Source organism: Leopardus geoffroyi, chromosome A1 (genome assembly GCF_018350155.1).
Source record: "Leopardus geoffroyi isolate Oge1 chromosome A1, O.geoffroyi_Oge1_pat1.0, whole genome shotgun sequence".
Lineage (NCBI taxonomy): Eukaryota > Metazoa > Chordata > Mammalia > Carnivora > Felidae > Leopardus > Leopardus geoffroyi.
Genome location: NC_059326.1, coordinates 212,516,421 through 212,530,191, shown reverse-complemented (window position 1 = coordinate 212,530,191; position 13,771 = coordinate 212,516,421). Strand labels below are relative to the sequence as shown.

The 13,771-nt window shown below is 39.3% G+C and overlaps 1 protein-coding gene across 1 annotated transcript; it reads left to right on the top strand.

Annotated features, from left to right (window-relative positions):
- Positions 1 to 1,562: 1,562 nt before the first annotated feature.
- On the top strand, positions 1,563 to 1,930 carry LOC123578181 (60S ribosomal protein L36a-like). The gene has a single exon (XM_045440852.1). It carries the CDS (start codon positions 1,563 to 1,565, stop codon positions 1,806 to 1,808), a length of 246 nt encoding a protein of 81 aa, XP_045296808.1. The 3' UTR covers positions 1,809 to 1,930.
- Positions 1,931 to 13,771: the final 11,841 nt, after the last annotated feature.

Sequence of the window (13,771 nt, the reverse complement as noted above, 5' to 3'; positions counted from 1 at the left end):
CTCCCTAATGTGTGTGGGCCTCATCTAATCAATTGAAGGCCTGAACAGAACAAAAAGGTTGAGTTAGAGGGAACTCCTCTTGCCTGATTTATTTGAGCTAGAACATCGGTCTTTTCCTGCCTTCAGACTCCAACTGAAATATCAGCTCCTCTTGGGTCAGAAGATCTTCTGGCTTTCAGACTAGAACTTACACCACTACTTTCCTAGATTTCCAGCTTGCTGACTGCAGATGTTGGGACTTAACCTCCATAATTACGTAAGCCAATTCCTGATATTCTGATAACAAATCAATCTCTCTCTCTCTCTCTCTCCACACACACACACACACACACACACACACACACACACACATCCTATTAGTTCTGTTTCTCTGGAGAACCTTAATACAGAGGATATTTCAAAGACATATATGTTAATCACCCATATATCCTATACAAAACAGAAAATACGTTTTCATTCATAATCACAAGTCGTCATAATTGCATCACTAGGTAATAAACATTAAGGAAAAACATGGATATGTGCAGATTGTGTGTGTGTGCGCACAGATTTGTTTGAAATAAAAATGAGCTGGTGGTGTCATTCGGTTAGAAAACCAGAATAGCTTAGAACAGGTGGTCCTTTACCAATAAGCACTCAAAGTCTACATTTTCAAAAGCATTTCCAGATTATTACCTTAATACACAATTTTCCTTTAGATTTGATCATGTCCAAAGACATGCACAGGTGGAAGTTCATCCTTTCAGACCAGTGTTCTCAGTTGGGTGTGATTTTGCCCCCACAAGACATTTGGCAATGTCTGGAGACACTTTTGGTTGTCATAACCAGAAGGATGTTACTGGAATCTTGTGTGTTGCTGCCAGGGATACAGCTAAGCATCCTACAATGCATAGAACAGCCCCCTCCCCAACAAAGAATTATTTTGGCTCAAAATGTCAATAGTGCTGAGGTTGAGAAAAACCCTGCTTTAGACAAAAGATTGTGCTATCTGAGTGAGATAACATATCAAAGTTAAACAGTCATTTATTTAGTGAAAATGAATTCAGAACCTTTCCTGGAAGCTGGTTTTCATGGAGAAAAGTGCGTAGAAGAATGTGAGGTTCCTGAGTACCTTCAGGGAATGGCAGAGGTACCCCACAAAGAAATGAGAAGGAAGAAACACCAAAGACAAATTACACACATTTACAAATTTACAACTCACTTTAGAGGAAAGCATGCCCTTTGGAGAGGAGGTCCAGAACTTCCAAAAAGCTATTCAAATTCAAATTCCTAGGAGGCAAGGAGCCTATGATTTCTTGTGTGCATCAAACTTGAGCTTTAGTTTCTAGAAGAACTCAATTGGTTCTTCTCTGACAAAATTAAGCAGAAAACTATGAGTTAAAAAGTAAAGAATCAATGCCTGAGCTGTGTCTCTAGACCAGTGTCTCTAAGCCCTGGGTGTCAGACACCAGGCATTGAACCCACCCTCCTACCCCAAGAGGGCACTGTGGTAACTACTGTTTAAAACCTAGCTTAACTTGCTGTTTCTTTCCATGCAGATAGCCTTCGCGCAGCCATGGTGAATGTTGCTAAAACCCACTGGACTTTCTGCAAGAAGTGTGGCAAGCACCAAAGTGACACAGTACGAGAAAGGCAAAGATTTTCTTTATGCCGAGGGAAAGAGGCGTTATGACAGGAAGCAGAGTGGCTATGGAGGGCAAACTAAGCCTACTTTCCAGAAAAAGGCTAAAACTACAAAGAAGATTATGCTGAGGCTTGAATGTGTTGAGCCCAACTACAGATCTAAGAGAATGCTGGCTATTAAGTGATGCAAGCATTTTGAGCTGGAAGGAGATAAGAAGAGAAAGGGCCAAGTGATCCAGTTCTAAGCTTCATATTTGTTACATTTTGAAGACAATAAAATATTGAGGTTATGTTCATTTCAAAAAAATACAATAAAATAAAACCTGGCTTAACTTAAGTCAGCTTAACTCCAAGCTTCATGTATTACCGGGATCCTGGCAAGAACAGCTGGAATTCACAAACTGGGTAATTTTGAAGAAACTTTAATAAAAGGACTATTTCCAAAGATATGAGCATGATATAGGGAAAGCTCAGGAGATAGTGCACTACTTCGTACTAATAATACCACCTTTACTCCTGAAGGGGTATTTGGAGGGAGCATTTCTCTAACCACTGGATTCAGAGAGCTGCTTAGGAAGGACAGCCTAATGAGGGCTATGACATTCAATCAAGGGATGCAGCCAGGCCATGAAGACCCTAAAAGAAAGCAAATGAGAAATAAATATATTCATTTCACTCCCTTTGCTTCTTCTTTAAAATTTTTAAAAATGTTTATTTATTTTTGAAGGAGACAGAGCATGAGTGAAATAGGGGTAGAAAGAGAGGGAGACACAAGAATCTGAAGCAGGCTCCAGGCTCTGAGCTGTCAGCACAGAGCCCAATGCAGGGCTTGAGCCCACGAAGGGTAAGATCATGACCTGAACCAAAGTTGGATGCTTAAGTGACTGAGCCACCCAAGCGCCCCAGCCCCTCGCTCCTACTGATCACCTTCTGGTGCTTCTCATCGACAAAATCCAATGGGCACTGAGAAAGCAAGAGGATCATTTGATGAAGGTCAGTGTCTGAATCCATTCAGGCTGCTATAACAGAATACCATAGAGTAGGTAGGCGGCTTATAAACAACAGAAATTTATTTCTCGTAGTTGGAGGCTGAGAAGTCCAAGATCAAGGCACCAGAAGATTTGATGTGTAGTGAGAGCTGCTTCCTGGTTCATAGATGGCTGTCATCATGCTTTATTCTCACATGGTGGAAGGAGTAAAAGAGCTCTCTACAGTCTATTTTATAAGGGTATTGTCTAATTTGCTCATATTGCCACCATAAAATGCCATGGACCGGGTGGCATATAAACATAGAAATTAACTTCTCACAGTTCTGGAGGCTGGGAAATCCAAGATCAAGGCACCAGCAGATGTGATGTCTGGTAAGAGCCATTTCCTGGTTCATAGATGGCTGTCTGCATGCTGTGTCATGGCGGAAGGGGTGAGAGAGTTCTTTGCAATCCTTTCTATGAGGACAACGATTCCATTCACGAGGCCTCCACTCTCAAGACATAATCACCACCCAAAGGTCTCACTTCCTAATACCATCATATTGGTGGCTAGGATTGCCACATATGAATTGTTGGGGAGACACAAACATTCAGTCTATAATAGTCAGTCTCCAAGTCAGACCCAGGGGAAGAGTAGGAAGTAGATCTTGAGGAATGCATTCTTGTCCTTAATTCAAATTAAAAACTTTGTGTCACCAATACATAGCAACCATTTTATTCTGATTGATACCCATTCATTCACGTTCTCACCTGAAAACTAAATGTTAGCCAGCTTCGTTATTCTTCATATTATAAGGAAGGGTGGAAACAATGATAAAAAGAAAGTTAAATAATATCTAGCACAGCTGCTACAATCCCTACTTCTATAGCTGCTCACCAGCCTAAAGCTGGTAATCATGGCTGTCTTCTTCCCCCACTTACTTCAAAGTCCCTTTACCCTCTGATAGCATCTCAGCTGGATTCTTTAATTGGTAGGGATATCCAAATAATTTATTTCCATGGTATATAAGCCTTTGCTGACCTTGTCTTTATTGGACTGCCACAGTTTTACATTGAACAGGACTATTTGTCATGGCAGTATTATGAGGTACTCTAGTGATTCTCTGGGTCCTAAACATAATCTTCCCCATACCCATTGTAGAGTGGAAACCCAATTTCCCATTAATTAACAGGATTAGGCATCCTGGCTAGTACAGGGAGGTGTGGAGAAGGTAAGGAAGTAAAGCTAGATCCCAAATAAGGAAGACCACTTCCTTCTGCCTCCACTCCATACCACGACAATCCACACTCTATGGGACAGAGTGACAATCCTAAAACAAATCTGATAGGCCCATTCCTTCTTACTGTTCTTCATTGCTCCTGGTAAAAAGTCTGAACTCTTTATATATTGGCCATTATTTCTAAATTCTGCCTTTCTGTCCAGGACTTTCTTTTACCACTACCCCATTTCTATGTGGGCCCTTACAGACACACAATTTTAAACATCTTTCAGTTTTGTTTTGTTGTTTTCCATGTGCTGAGATTACTCTTCACTTGCAAGATTGTCATTCAGCAAAGAAAAATTACAATTATGATCTAAGTCCATATATATATATGTATATATGTGTATATATATATATATATATATATATATATATATATATATACGCATATATATATAAAGAAAACAGGTAACATAACCTATTTGTCCTTGAAAACCTTTCTGGAACAATTAACCAATAAAAATATGGTAAACACATGCTATGTATTCAACCCTTGGTAAAGGTGCAATGACTAATACAGTGACATAAAACAACATTTCTGTCTTCAGTTAGCTTTATAAATAATATGGAGACAATATTCTTAAACATTAAAATAAAAACTAAAAATGATAAAAGATACAAACACTAAGATCAAAATGAAACAGAAGTGCCTTCATATGCTTTCATATGATCATCTATTGTTGCCAGGAAATAACTTAATGTTGGGGTAATGGAGTTTGTGAGAGGAAGAAACACAAATTTTGGAGACAAATAGACCTGTGGTCCATTCCTAGCCCTGATTTTACTAACTGAATAATGAACAAACCACTTAACTCTCCTAAATCTGTTTCCTCCATGATGAACTACTATGCAGAATAATTAAGAGGATTAAATGAGTTGCTCAAAAGTAGTTGCTGTTATTAAGATGAGATTTCTACCTTGAACACATATATTAAGTGAAAGACATCTAGACTGGAACCCGTTAAAAAGAAAAACACAGGCCCAAGATGGAGTCACTTATGCTACACCAAATCCCCAAACCAGGGCTTAATACTTAATCTAATTGCAGTTTCAACCTCCTTCAGAAATGTAGTTTTAACAGAACAATCAGGAATTTTCTGGTCAGCCCCAATGAGGTCATCTGCCAGGCAGGCCCCTTCCATCCCCCAAAGGATGATGAGGTAATCTGATGATAAGACCCCCAGGCCCCCCACCCCACAGACTCCCACCCCTGCTCTCAGGGAAAGTAACCTTGGTTGAAACATTTCTTTTTGCTAATGACTTCTTGTCCCACCATTCTTCCCATAAAACCTTTTCCATTTTGTTCTACTCCTCTGGAAGCTCCCCTCTACTTGCTAGATGGGATGATGCCAGATTCATGAATAGCTTAATAAAACCTATTAAATCTTCAAATTTACTCAGTTGGATTTTTGTTAACACCCTTGATATGTAAATGACTATCCAGCAGATAGAGGGCCCCTGACTGGTGAGAAGAATCCCATCTCTATCTATCTTGGAGGGAGAAAAGTCTCTGGAAAGAAAGTGGCTTCTGGAACCTTATGAGTAATGGGACGCACACTGGTCCTATAGGCCTGCTTAGAAAAAGGGTGAGGTGAGATACTGAAAATGTGCCTCTCAACTGCCATGAGGCATATTAAGGTCTTCAATATTTTCTCGATTTCAAGAGAACTGTGTACCAATATGTGCTCTAGAAATACACTGTAACTATGAGTTTGCTAAAGTCTTATGCTAGGCTTTGAGAGATGGCAATGATTAGATGGATCTGAGTGGTAAGTACATGACCAAGTGAGCATAGGCCAGGACACAGAAAAACAATATGTCAGTGTTCCTGGGGTACCTCTATTTCACTGAAAGTTAAAGGGCAGAGAAGAAACATAAACTGGAAAGCGATTAGGATCCAAGCTGTGAAGATGTTTTAATGCTAGGATAAAGACGTCCATTGCTCCAGGCAATGAAAGACCATTGTAAGGTTCCCAGCAGAGAAGAGATAGGACAAAAGTGAAGATTAATTCAGAGGGATATATCAGTATAGTTCCTAATGAACCTAGAATAAGTCTGAGAGGGTAATTAGCTAGAACATTCATTTCCCCAAACATAATTCACTTGTAGAGCCTTTTAGAGTTTGCAAAGTACTTTTCATACATCTACTTTCATTTAACTATCTCAACAAGTTCCAGAATCATGTGTTATTCTTATCCTTATTTTATAGATGAAAAACAAATACATCACATAGGGTCCCACCAGAGAACAGATGGCAAACTTGAATTAGAGTAATTTAAAGTATTTATTTACAGCAGGTTATAAAAAGATAGTCGAGGTGTAGAGAACCTGGGGCCAGTAATAGTGGGAAATCTGTAACCACTCCTAGGCCAGGAAGGGTGAAAAAAGCCAGCTGTACTGGAACCTACAAGGAAAGAGTTGTGTAGAAAGAAGTGCCCTGACATCAGCAGTGACCTTTAGCAGTAAAACATCAGCTGGCCAAGTCAACCTCCTCTCATGGAAGTGCTGGTGGAATAAATACCATGGATTTGTTCTCTGCCCTCCCATCTCCTGTTGAGGGTCCCATAAATTGGAGGCAACAAGAAACTAATGACCCATAAGTCTATGGATACAGGACAAACCTTTTCCCCCTCAACAGCTTCTCTAGTCTCTCCTCCATATGAAAAGTTTATGTCCCTAACACAAAAGACATATGAAATCCCCTAAGACTGTACCGCATCACGGAGCAATGTTGGTTCAATAATATTCCCTCACGATACCTAAATGTTAGCTACCCCTGGTATTCTTCATATGTGAAAGAAGGAAAAGTCAAGTGAAGGGGGAAAAAAGAAAGAAGTGATGTAAAACATAATTGCTACAATCCATACTTCTTCCTGATCATAAAAACTAAGTTGGTAATCATAGCACCAGAACCAGCTTCATAGGTGTATTTCCTGTGTGGCCAAATGGAGCCCTGAATTCAGAAGGGCTCTCTGAATTAGTTAATACTCTCCTATTGATATACTGAAGTTCTTGATAATATTTGAGCAAGGGGCCTCACATTTTTATTTTGCCCTGGGTTCTACACATTATGTAGCCAATCCAGCATAGCTTCCTTTTTATAGCATCTATTCAAGTTAACTTAGCATTTGTTGGAATTTGGCTGGATAGGATTCTTTACCACTAGGTGAAAGTAGATGACCCAAACCTTCCTTCCTTGCCTTTATTGGGTTTTCCAGTGAGTAAAACATAAGGTAAGGAAGTACTATAAAATGGCTCGTCAATATTCTGGATTCCTGACAAAATCCTCCTTTATGTACCAGAAACCTATGTGCCCTCTACTAATCAGGATCAGTCATTCTGACCTGAACAGCAATCTTTAATTCTGCCTGTAGGTACAGCAGCCAATGGAGCCCCCAAAGGCCAGGAGGCAGTCCCAACCAACTCATCTGAATCATGACTGTACCCTCTTAGGGACTAGGACCTTCAAAATGATCCAGCCCACAGGTATAAGAATGAGAAGCAAAAATTCTTCAGATGAGTTATTAAGGGCTAATAATGAGAAACATCTCTCCTTTGTCCTTCAACTTATGAATTCTGGGCATGGAGTTAAAGGCCCTATATACTGGCAAAAATTTAGGGCATATACCCAATGGTATACTGGTAAATGTTTAACAACCAGCTCCCTGGGAAAACAATAAGCCCTGATTTGTAGGATTTGCCAGTTCTGAGGTATAAATATTCCCACTATGGCTAATTTCAAGCTACTAATGTCTGAATGCTGAGTTAGGAACAGATATGCAGTATATACAGTATTTTACCACACTGATAAAATAGACAAAAATGAGCTCAAGAACATAGAAAATATTTAATGTAGTAAAATAATTAGGAAGTAGTAAGTTTTTAATATATTACCTTTTAAAATATATTTAATTATAAGTTTATATAATAACTATAAATTATAAACATATGTGTGTATGTAGCCAAAATGTAAAATTATTTTAAAATAAAATTTCTAAACTTTTTATTTTGAAATAACTTTATAATTACATAAGAGTTGCAAAGACAGTACAGAGTTCCCATATGCCCTTCACCCAGCTCCCTCTAATATTATCATCCTACGTGCCTGTGGTACATTTATGAAAGCTAAGATATTGACACTAGTGCAATATACAAAATAAATTCCAGACTTTATTTGAATTTCATCAGTCTTTTTCACTAATTTTTTTTTCCTGTACCAGAATCCAATTCAGGATACCACACTGCACTTAATACAATTTAATTTTTAACCATGGCTATGCTTAACAACTGAAAATTCCTGAATAGTTTTGCAGTTGTTTATATTGTAACCAGAAGCTGATTTTTTGCAGTCGTTGTAATTGGCATTTCACTGGAGCAAGCCAGGCACCTATCCTTATAAGCAGGTTGTATGGGCCTCCAAGAATGTCTGTGTCAGTTTTTCCTTGCACTAAACACTAGGCTGGGGTATTCTGTTAGGTATTGTAAAAAAAAAAAAAAAAACAACACAATATTTGTTCTTTCACAGTGTTTTTCAGCCAATGTGCAGAATGATGAAGTACAACGGCAGCTAAGATACACATGGGCTATGGAGTAGTGCTGTGTGGTAGTTACTAGTTCTAGTTTTAGTACTATATCTAGGTATCCAGAGCTAGATCAACTGCACCAAATTCCATGCCTACTTGCATGGTTTTGGAACTATATTTAAAGGCAAAGGGGGAAGCCTGAGGAAACTAACTTTTTTTTTTTACTTTTCTGGTTTGTTCAGAAGTTTGATAAGTCACATGGCTTTAAGTAGGTTCTTGAGAGTTAAGAAAATTTAAAAAAAAATTGGTAGGTGTTATTGACAACAACAAAAAAAGAACACAGGCCTTTATTATAGAGAGAATATGATCTTCTGCGGGACTGAAGTGGAGAAAACATTCAATTAAAGTATTGCAAATCCAAAGGTAAAGAAAGTAATTAAATTTTTAAAAAGATATGTATATGAATTCTCAGTCTCAGGAAGCAGGTATCTTAGGAGATCCAGGAGAAACTAGGGTAGCTTGGAAAATATGCTTGTTTTACTTATTAAAAATGAGCACTGGACAACTGAAAGCAAAATAAAAGGAGAAAGCCTGATTATGCTGGAGGAAGCCGAGGTTCCCTTAAAAATTATTATATCAGAGGAAAGAGAGGAAAAATTATATCTTTAAGAAAAGAATAAATACATATAAAATGGAGTAACTTCAAAATGTAGTACAGAAAGATATTCTCCAAAAAGGTAGGAGAGAGGCACCTGAGTGGCTCAGTCGGTTAAGTGTCTGACTACGACTCAGCTCATGATCTCCTGGTTTGTGAGTTTGAGCCCTGCATCGGGCTCTGTGCTGACAGCTCGGAGCCTGGAGCCTGATTTGTATTCTGTGTCTCCTCCTCTCTCTGCCCCTCCCATGCTCATGCTCTCTCTCTGTCTCTCAATAATGAATGAACATTAAAAAAAATTTTTTTAGGGGCACCTGGGTGGCTCAGTTGGTTAGGCGTCCAACTTCAGCTCAGGTCATGAACTCACGGTTCATGGGTTTGAGCCCCACGTCGGGCTCTGTGCTGACAGCTCAGAGCCTGGAGCCTGCTTCGGATTCTGTGTCTCCCTCTCTCTCTGCCCCTTCCCCCATTCATGATCTGTTTCTCTCTGCCTCAAAAATAAATAAACATAAAAGAAATTAAAAAAAAATTTTTTTTAAAAAGGTAGGAGAAAGCGGGGGGGGGAGGGGTTCAATGTTATTAGATTAGAACAATAACTGAGATCCACTGAAATCAAATCTAACAGAGGATGGAAAGCAAGGTCTCTAAACAAACTAGAATAACTCACTTATAAGAAACAAGGATTCAAATACCATAGAGAGTACCCTCTTCAAGGTATAGTTAGGCTATTTTGGAACTATCTACCAAAGATTGACAGTGTCATTGGAAGTGCCCTAAGAACATTTGGATAGATTTGACAGGGAAACCAGAAACACTGGTGCAAAGTACTCCAAGAATTAGTGGGTGAGTTTCAAGTTGACAGTTATTATACCTGTGCCCAGAATGAACATCATCTTCTAAAATTGCATCAGCATTATCTTCTGTGCTATTATCTATACAGATGTATTTTGTATGGTATGAACGTGCATGATCATTGGTGTCATTTCTAATGGAATTCTCAATTTTAATCATATTTTTTAGATTAATTGTAAGGAAATTAAAAGGAAAAAAATCCACATCAGTAGGGACCACATATCTGATAGCTCTAAAGATCTTACACTAAAACATAAGCCAAGATTTATTTGGAAAGCACTGTCACTCCAAGTGTGATTGATGGGTAATTTTTACTGTAATAATGAACACTTTGTAAGTGTAGTGTCACATTTTCCAAAGTGCATTCATGAAACGATTTCTGTTACATACTGTTAGAAGTTCAGCATCCCTGCCTCCTCTCTTCACAAAATAACTCCCACAAAAACTTAAGTGAAATAGCACCAAAATTTATTTATAGTGAAGATATTGCCAAATGAATCACAAACACATTTTGCCTTAGAGATATTACTCATAGCACCTGTCATGCTCAGCATCCCCATCTAAAGGTGCCTACACTCCATACTGAAGAAAGTATCTGGTCCCTGTACCCTGATGGCTATACCATATGACTAGTCCCTCAGCCACTGCTGAGTAGACTACGGGAAGCACCTGACTTTAAGGAACAACCAATCAACCCATAAGCTGGCCTGTAACTTATGATAATGTGGCTTGGTAATTAGACAGCCTCTCTGGTTCTCCTCCTTGGGAATTTGAGCCATGATATATAAAGTAAATTGGTCAGCTGGTAAAAGGAGGAGGAGCAAGAGACAAGATTAACACATTCATGCTAATAGTGGAGTACTAGAGCTCAAAGTCACAACTTCTTGTTACTAGAGAGGACCTTGGATTTTGATTAACCATCAAACTACAGTCCCTGCAGTCTCACATGAGGCCCGATTGTTCAGTTTTCCCTGCAACCCTTGTGGCCTGGCTACATAGAGGAGATTCCTGTTCCTTTTCTACTTCATGTAGTTTTAGAATAAATTCCCCATTTGTCAAAATCACCAAGTGACTATTTCTTGCAACAAAAAGAGCACCTCTCCCCATTCTTCATGTGATCATATTTATACTTACCTGGCCACATCCCAGCTGAGTGTTTTTCTGAAATATACTATCACCAAAGCAGAACTTGCCAGGCATATCTTCCATTGTTGCATACTCTTTGTACTTCCTTTTTAAAAAATGTTTTTACATGGATGAATAAAAGATTATTAGATAATTTTGAATCTTCTTTAATTCATATTTTTAAAAAGTTGATTATGTGCAATCTTCTGTTATTTGTAGCACTATTTGTTACAGTTCATAAATAATTTTGTTTCACTTCTCAAGGTAGAGCTGTTGAGAGTCACTGTCCTAAAAAGTACCCAGGTTAGAAGGCATAGATTACAACACTGGATGTCAATCAACAGTTTTCTTCTTAGTAAATAGATAAAAGTTGAAAAACAACATGTTGTGCTCTAAATCTGGGCTTGTTGGAAGCTCCCATTATCTTTGCTTAGCCCCTAAATGCACATATGATGGGGAGAACACCAGAGGGCACTGTGCCATTGGGCTATCTCCCTGAGAGGTTCCCACACTGGGAGCTAATTTTTACAGCTTCTCCTACATTCCTGTAGCACATTCAATCTTTCAGAAAAGCCTTCTGCTCTTTCCTTTTTACCATCCTTTCACCAGGACTGTTCTGAGGTTGAATGAGAATAGGGGATTAAAAGAAGCTGCTAGAGGCCAAGTTGCACAGCAGTAAGAGGAATTTGCAATTGTTAGTCTATACTATTCTACCTCTAGCAAATTCAGTAATCTCCCAATCTTCTGGTCCTTGTTATCCTTACTTAAAATTAGGATACAATTCAGACAAATATATACAATGAGCATACCTAAATTGTTTTAGACTGGAAAGTAAAATCTTGTTAATTCTCATTCTAATTTAAAAATAAATCAGATTGGTCTGCTTAAGCCTATTAAAGTTCTATATAACTCCTGGAACTTCTTTTTTTTTAACTTTTTTTTTTTTTTAACCTTTTATTCACTTTTGAGAGAAAGGGCATGAGTGGGGGAGGGGCAGAGAGAGAGACACAGAATCTGAAGCAAGCTCCAGGGTCTAAGCTGCCATCACAGAGCTTGATGTGGGGCTCCAACTCACAAACCATGAGATCATGGCCTCAGCCCAAGTCAGATGCTTAACCAACTGAGCCACCCAGGCACCCCATTCCTGGACCTTCTTAAGGAGAATACCCACCAAGTACTACCAATAATCTATTCTTATTATAAACCTCCTAGAGCTAGTTAGTTTAGGGAGTTTGGCCTCTTTCTTTCACCATACAAATTAAGAGGTAATTTTTCAAATAAGGTTTGTCTCAACACTTATTAATGCCCTTAACATTTATTGAAAAACTGTGTGCCAGGCTTACATCTGCTAGATGCTGGCAAAAAAATGCACAAGTTGTGCTTCCTGAAGTTTTCAATCTAGGAGACAATAAGAATAATTTTTTAATTGTGAAATTGAACTGATAGGTGCTACTGAGAGCTACATGAAACTACCAGCAAATGTAACATAGAGACTTGCTCCATCCAGTTAAGGGTGGTCAAGAAATAGTTCCTCTAAGTAAATGGTTCTTGAGATCTGACAAATAAGTACGGTCTCAACAGGTAAAGGGTGTGTGGGGGTAGACAGGGACGGAGGATGGGGAGAATAATCTCCGCACGTACAAAAAAAAAAAAATTGTGGGAGAACTAAGGGAAAAAAGCTTACTGTAACTACAGTTCAGTGTATAGTGAAGGGGCGAGAAAGTTGGGCAATCAGAGGCCTTCAAAGCCGTAACTATATTTATTCTAAGAGTAACTGAAAAACCACATAAATAGTTTTGAGCAGAATGTTGCCATGATCACATTTGTATTTGAAGACTATCTGGCGCCACGTGAAAAACAAAATGCGGGGTTAGAAAGCTGTTTTTCGGGCGCCTGGGTGGCGCAGTCGGTTAAGCGTCCGACTTCAGCCAGGTCACGATCTCCCGGTCCGGGAGTTCGAGCCCCGCGTTGGGCTCTGGGCTGATGGCTCGGAGCCTGGAGCCTGTTTCTGATTCTGTGTCTCCCTCTCTCTCTGCCCCTCCCCCGTTCATGCTCTGTCTCTCTCTGTCCCAAAAATAAATAAACGTTGAAAAAAAAAATTAAAAAAAAAAAGAAAGCTGTTTTTCTTTGTGGAAGGAAGACTCTCTAGGTGGCAGATTGTCGAGGATTAACGTTTAGAAAATATAATCCACACAACAAGGTGATGAAATACATAAACTATGAATGAGCTCAGTGCACTTCTGATTTCAATTTAGTAACTGTTTTAAATTGGCTGGTAAAATAAATAAAAATAAGCCCGATCGATTCCAAACACTGGGGCTTATGCGCCAGATCCGTGGAGTCAGGGTGTTTATTTCCTTAAGTAAAGGTTTCATTGTATTTTCATGGGCCCAAGGAAATGCTCTCTGACGCATTACAGATTGGCGGAAGTATGTATTAAGGCATGTCCAAAGAAAGGCGCCGGTCCTTGGATCATTAAGGCGTGGGTCTTAGGAAGCCTGGACTACCATGAGGAGAGCACCATTCACCACTACAGAGACAGATCCCTGGGACGGCCTCAGAATTCGGCAGTCACGCGAGGTCAGGCAGAGAAGAAGCCTTAGGAAACCTGGACTCTATTCCGGAATTCGTCCCAGTGACAGGGAGAGTATTCAAGTCGCTGCAGACTTCCCGGAGGCTCAGGTCAAGCCCCTCCCACCCGCTACGGTGGCTGAGAAGGTCCTTGACTAATAGGCCAAGTCT

Excerpts from the sequence above, each read along its gene's own strand:
- LOC123578181 (XM_045440852.1), top strand. The coding sequence starts at position 1,563 with ATGTTGCTAAAACCCACTGGACTTTCTGCAAGAAGTGTGGCAAGCACC.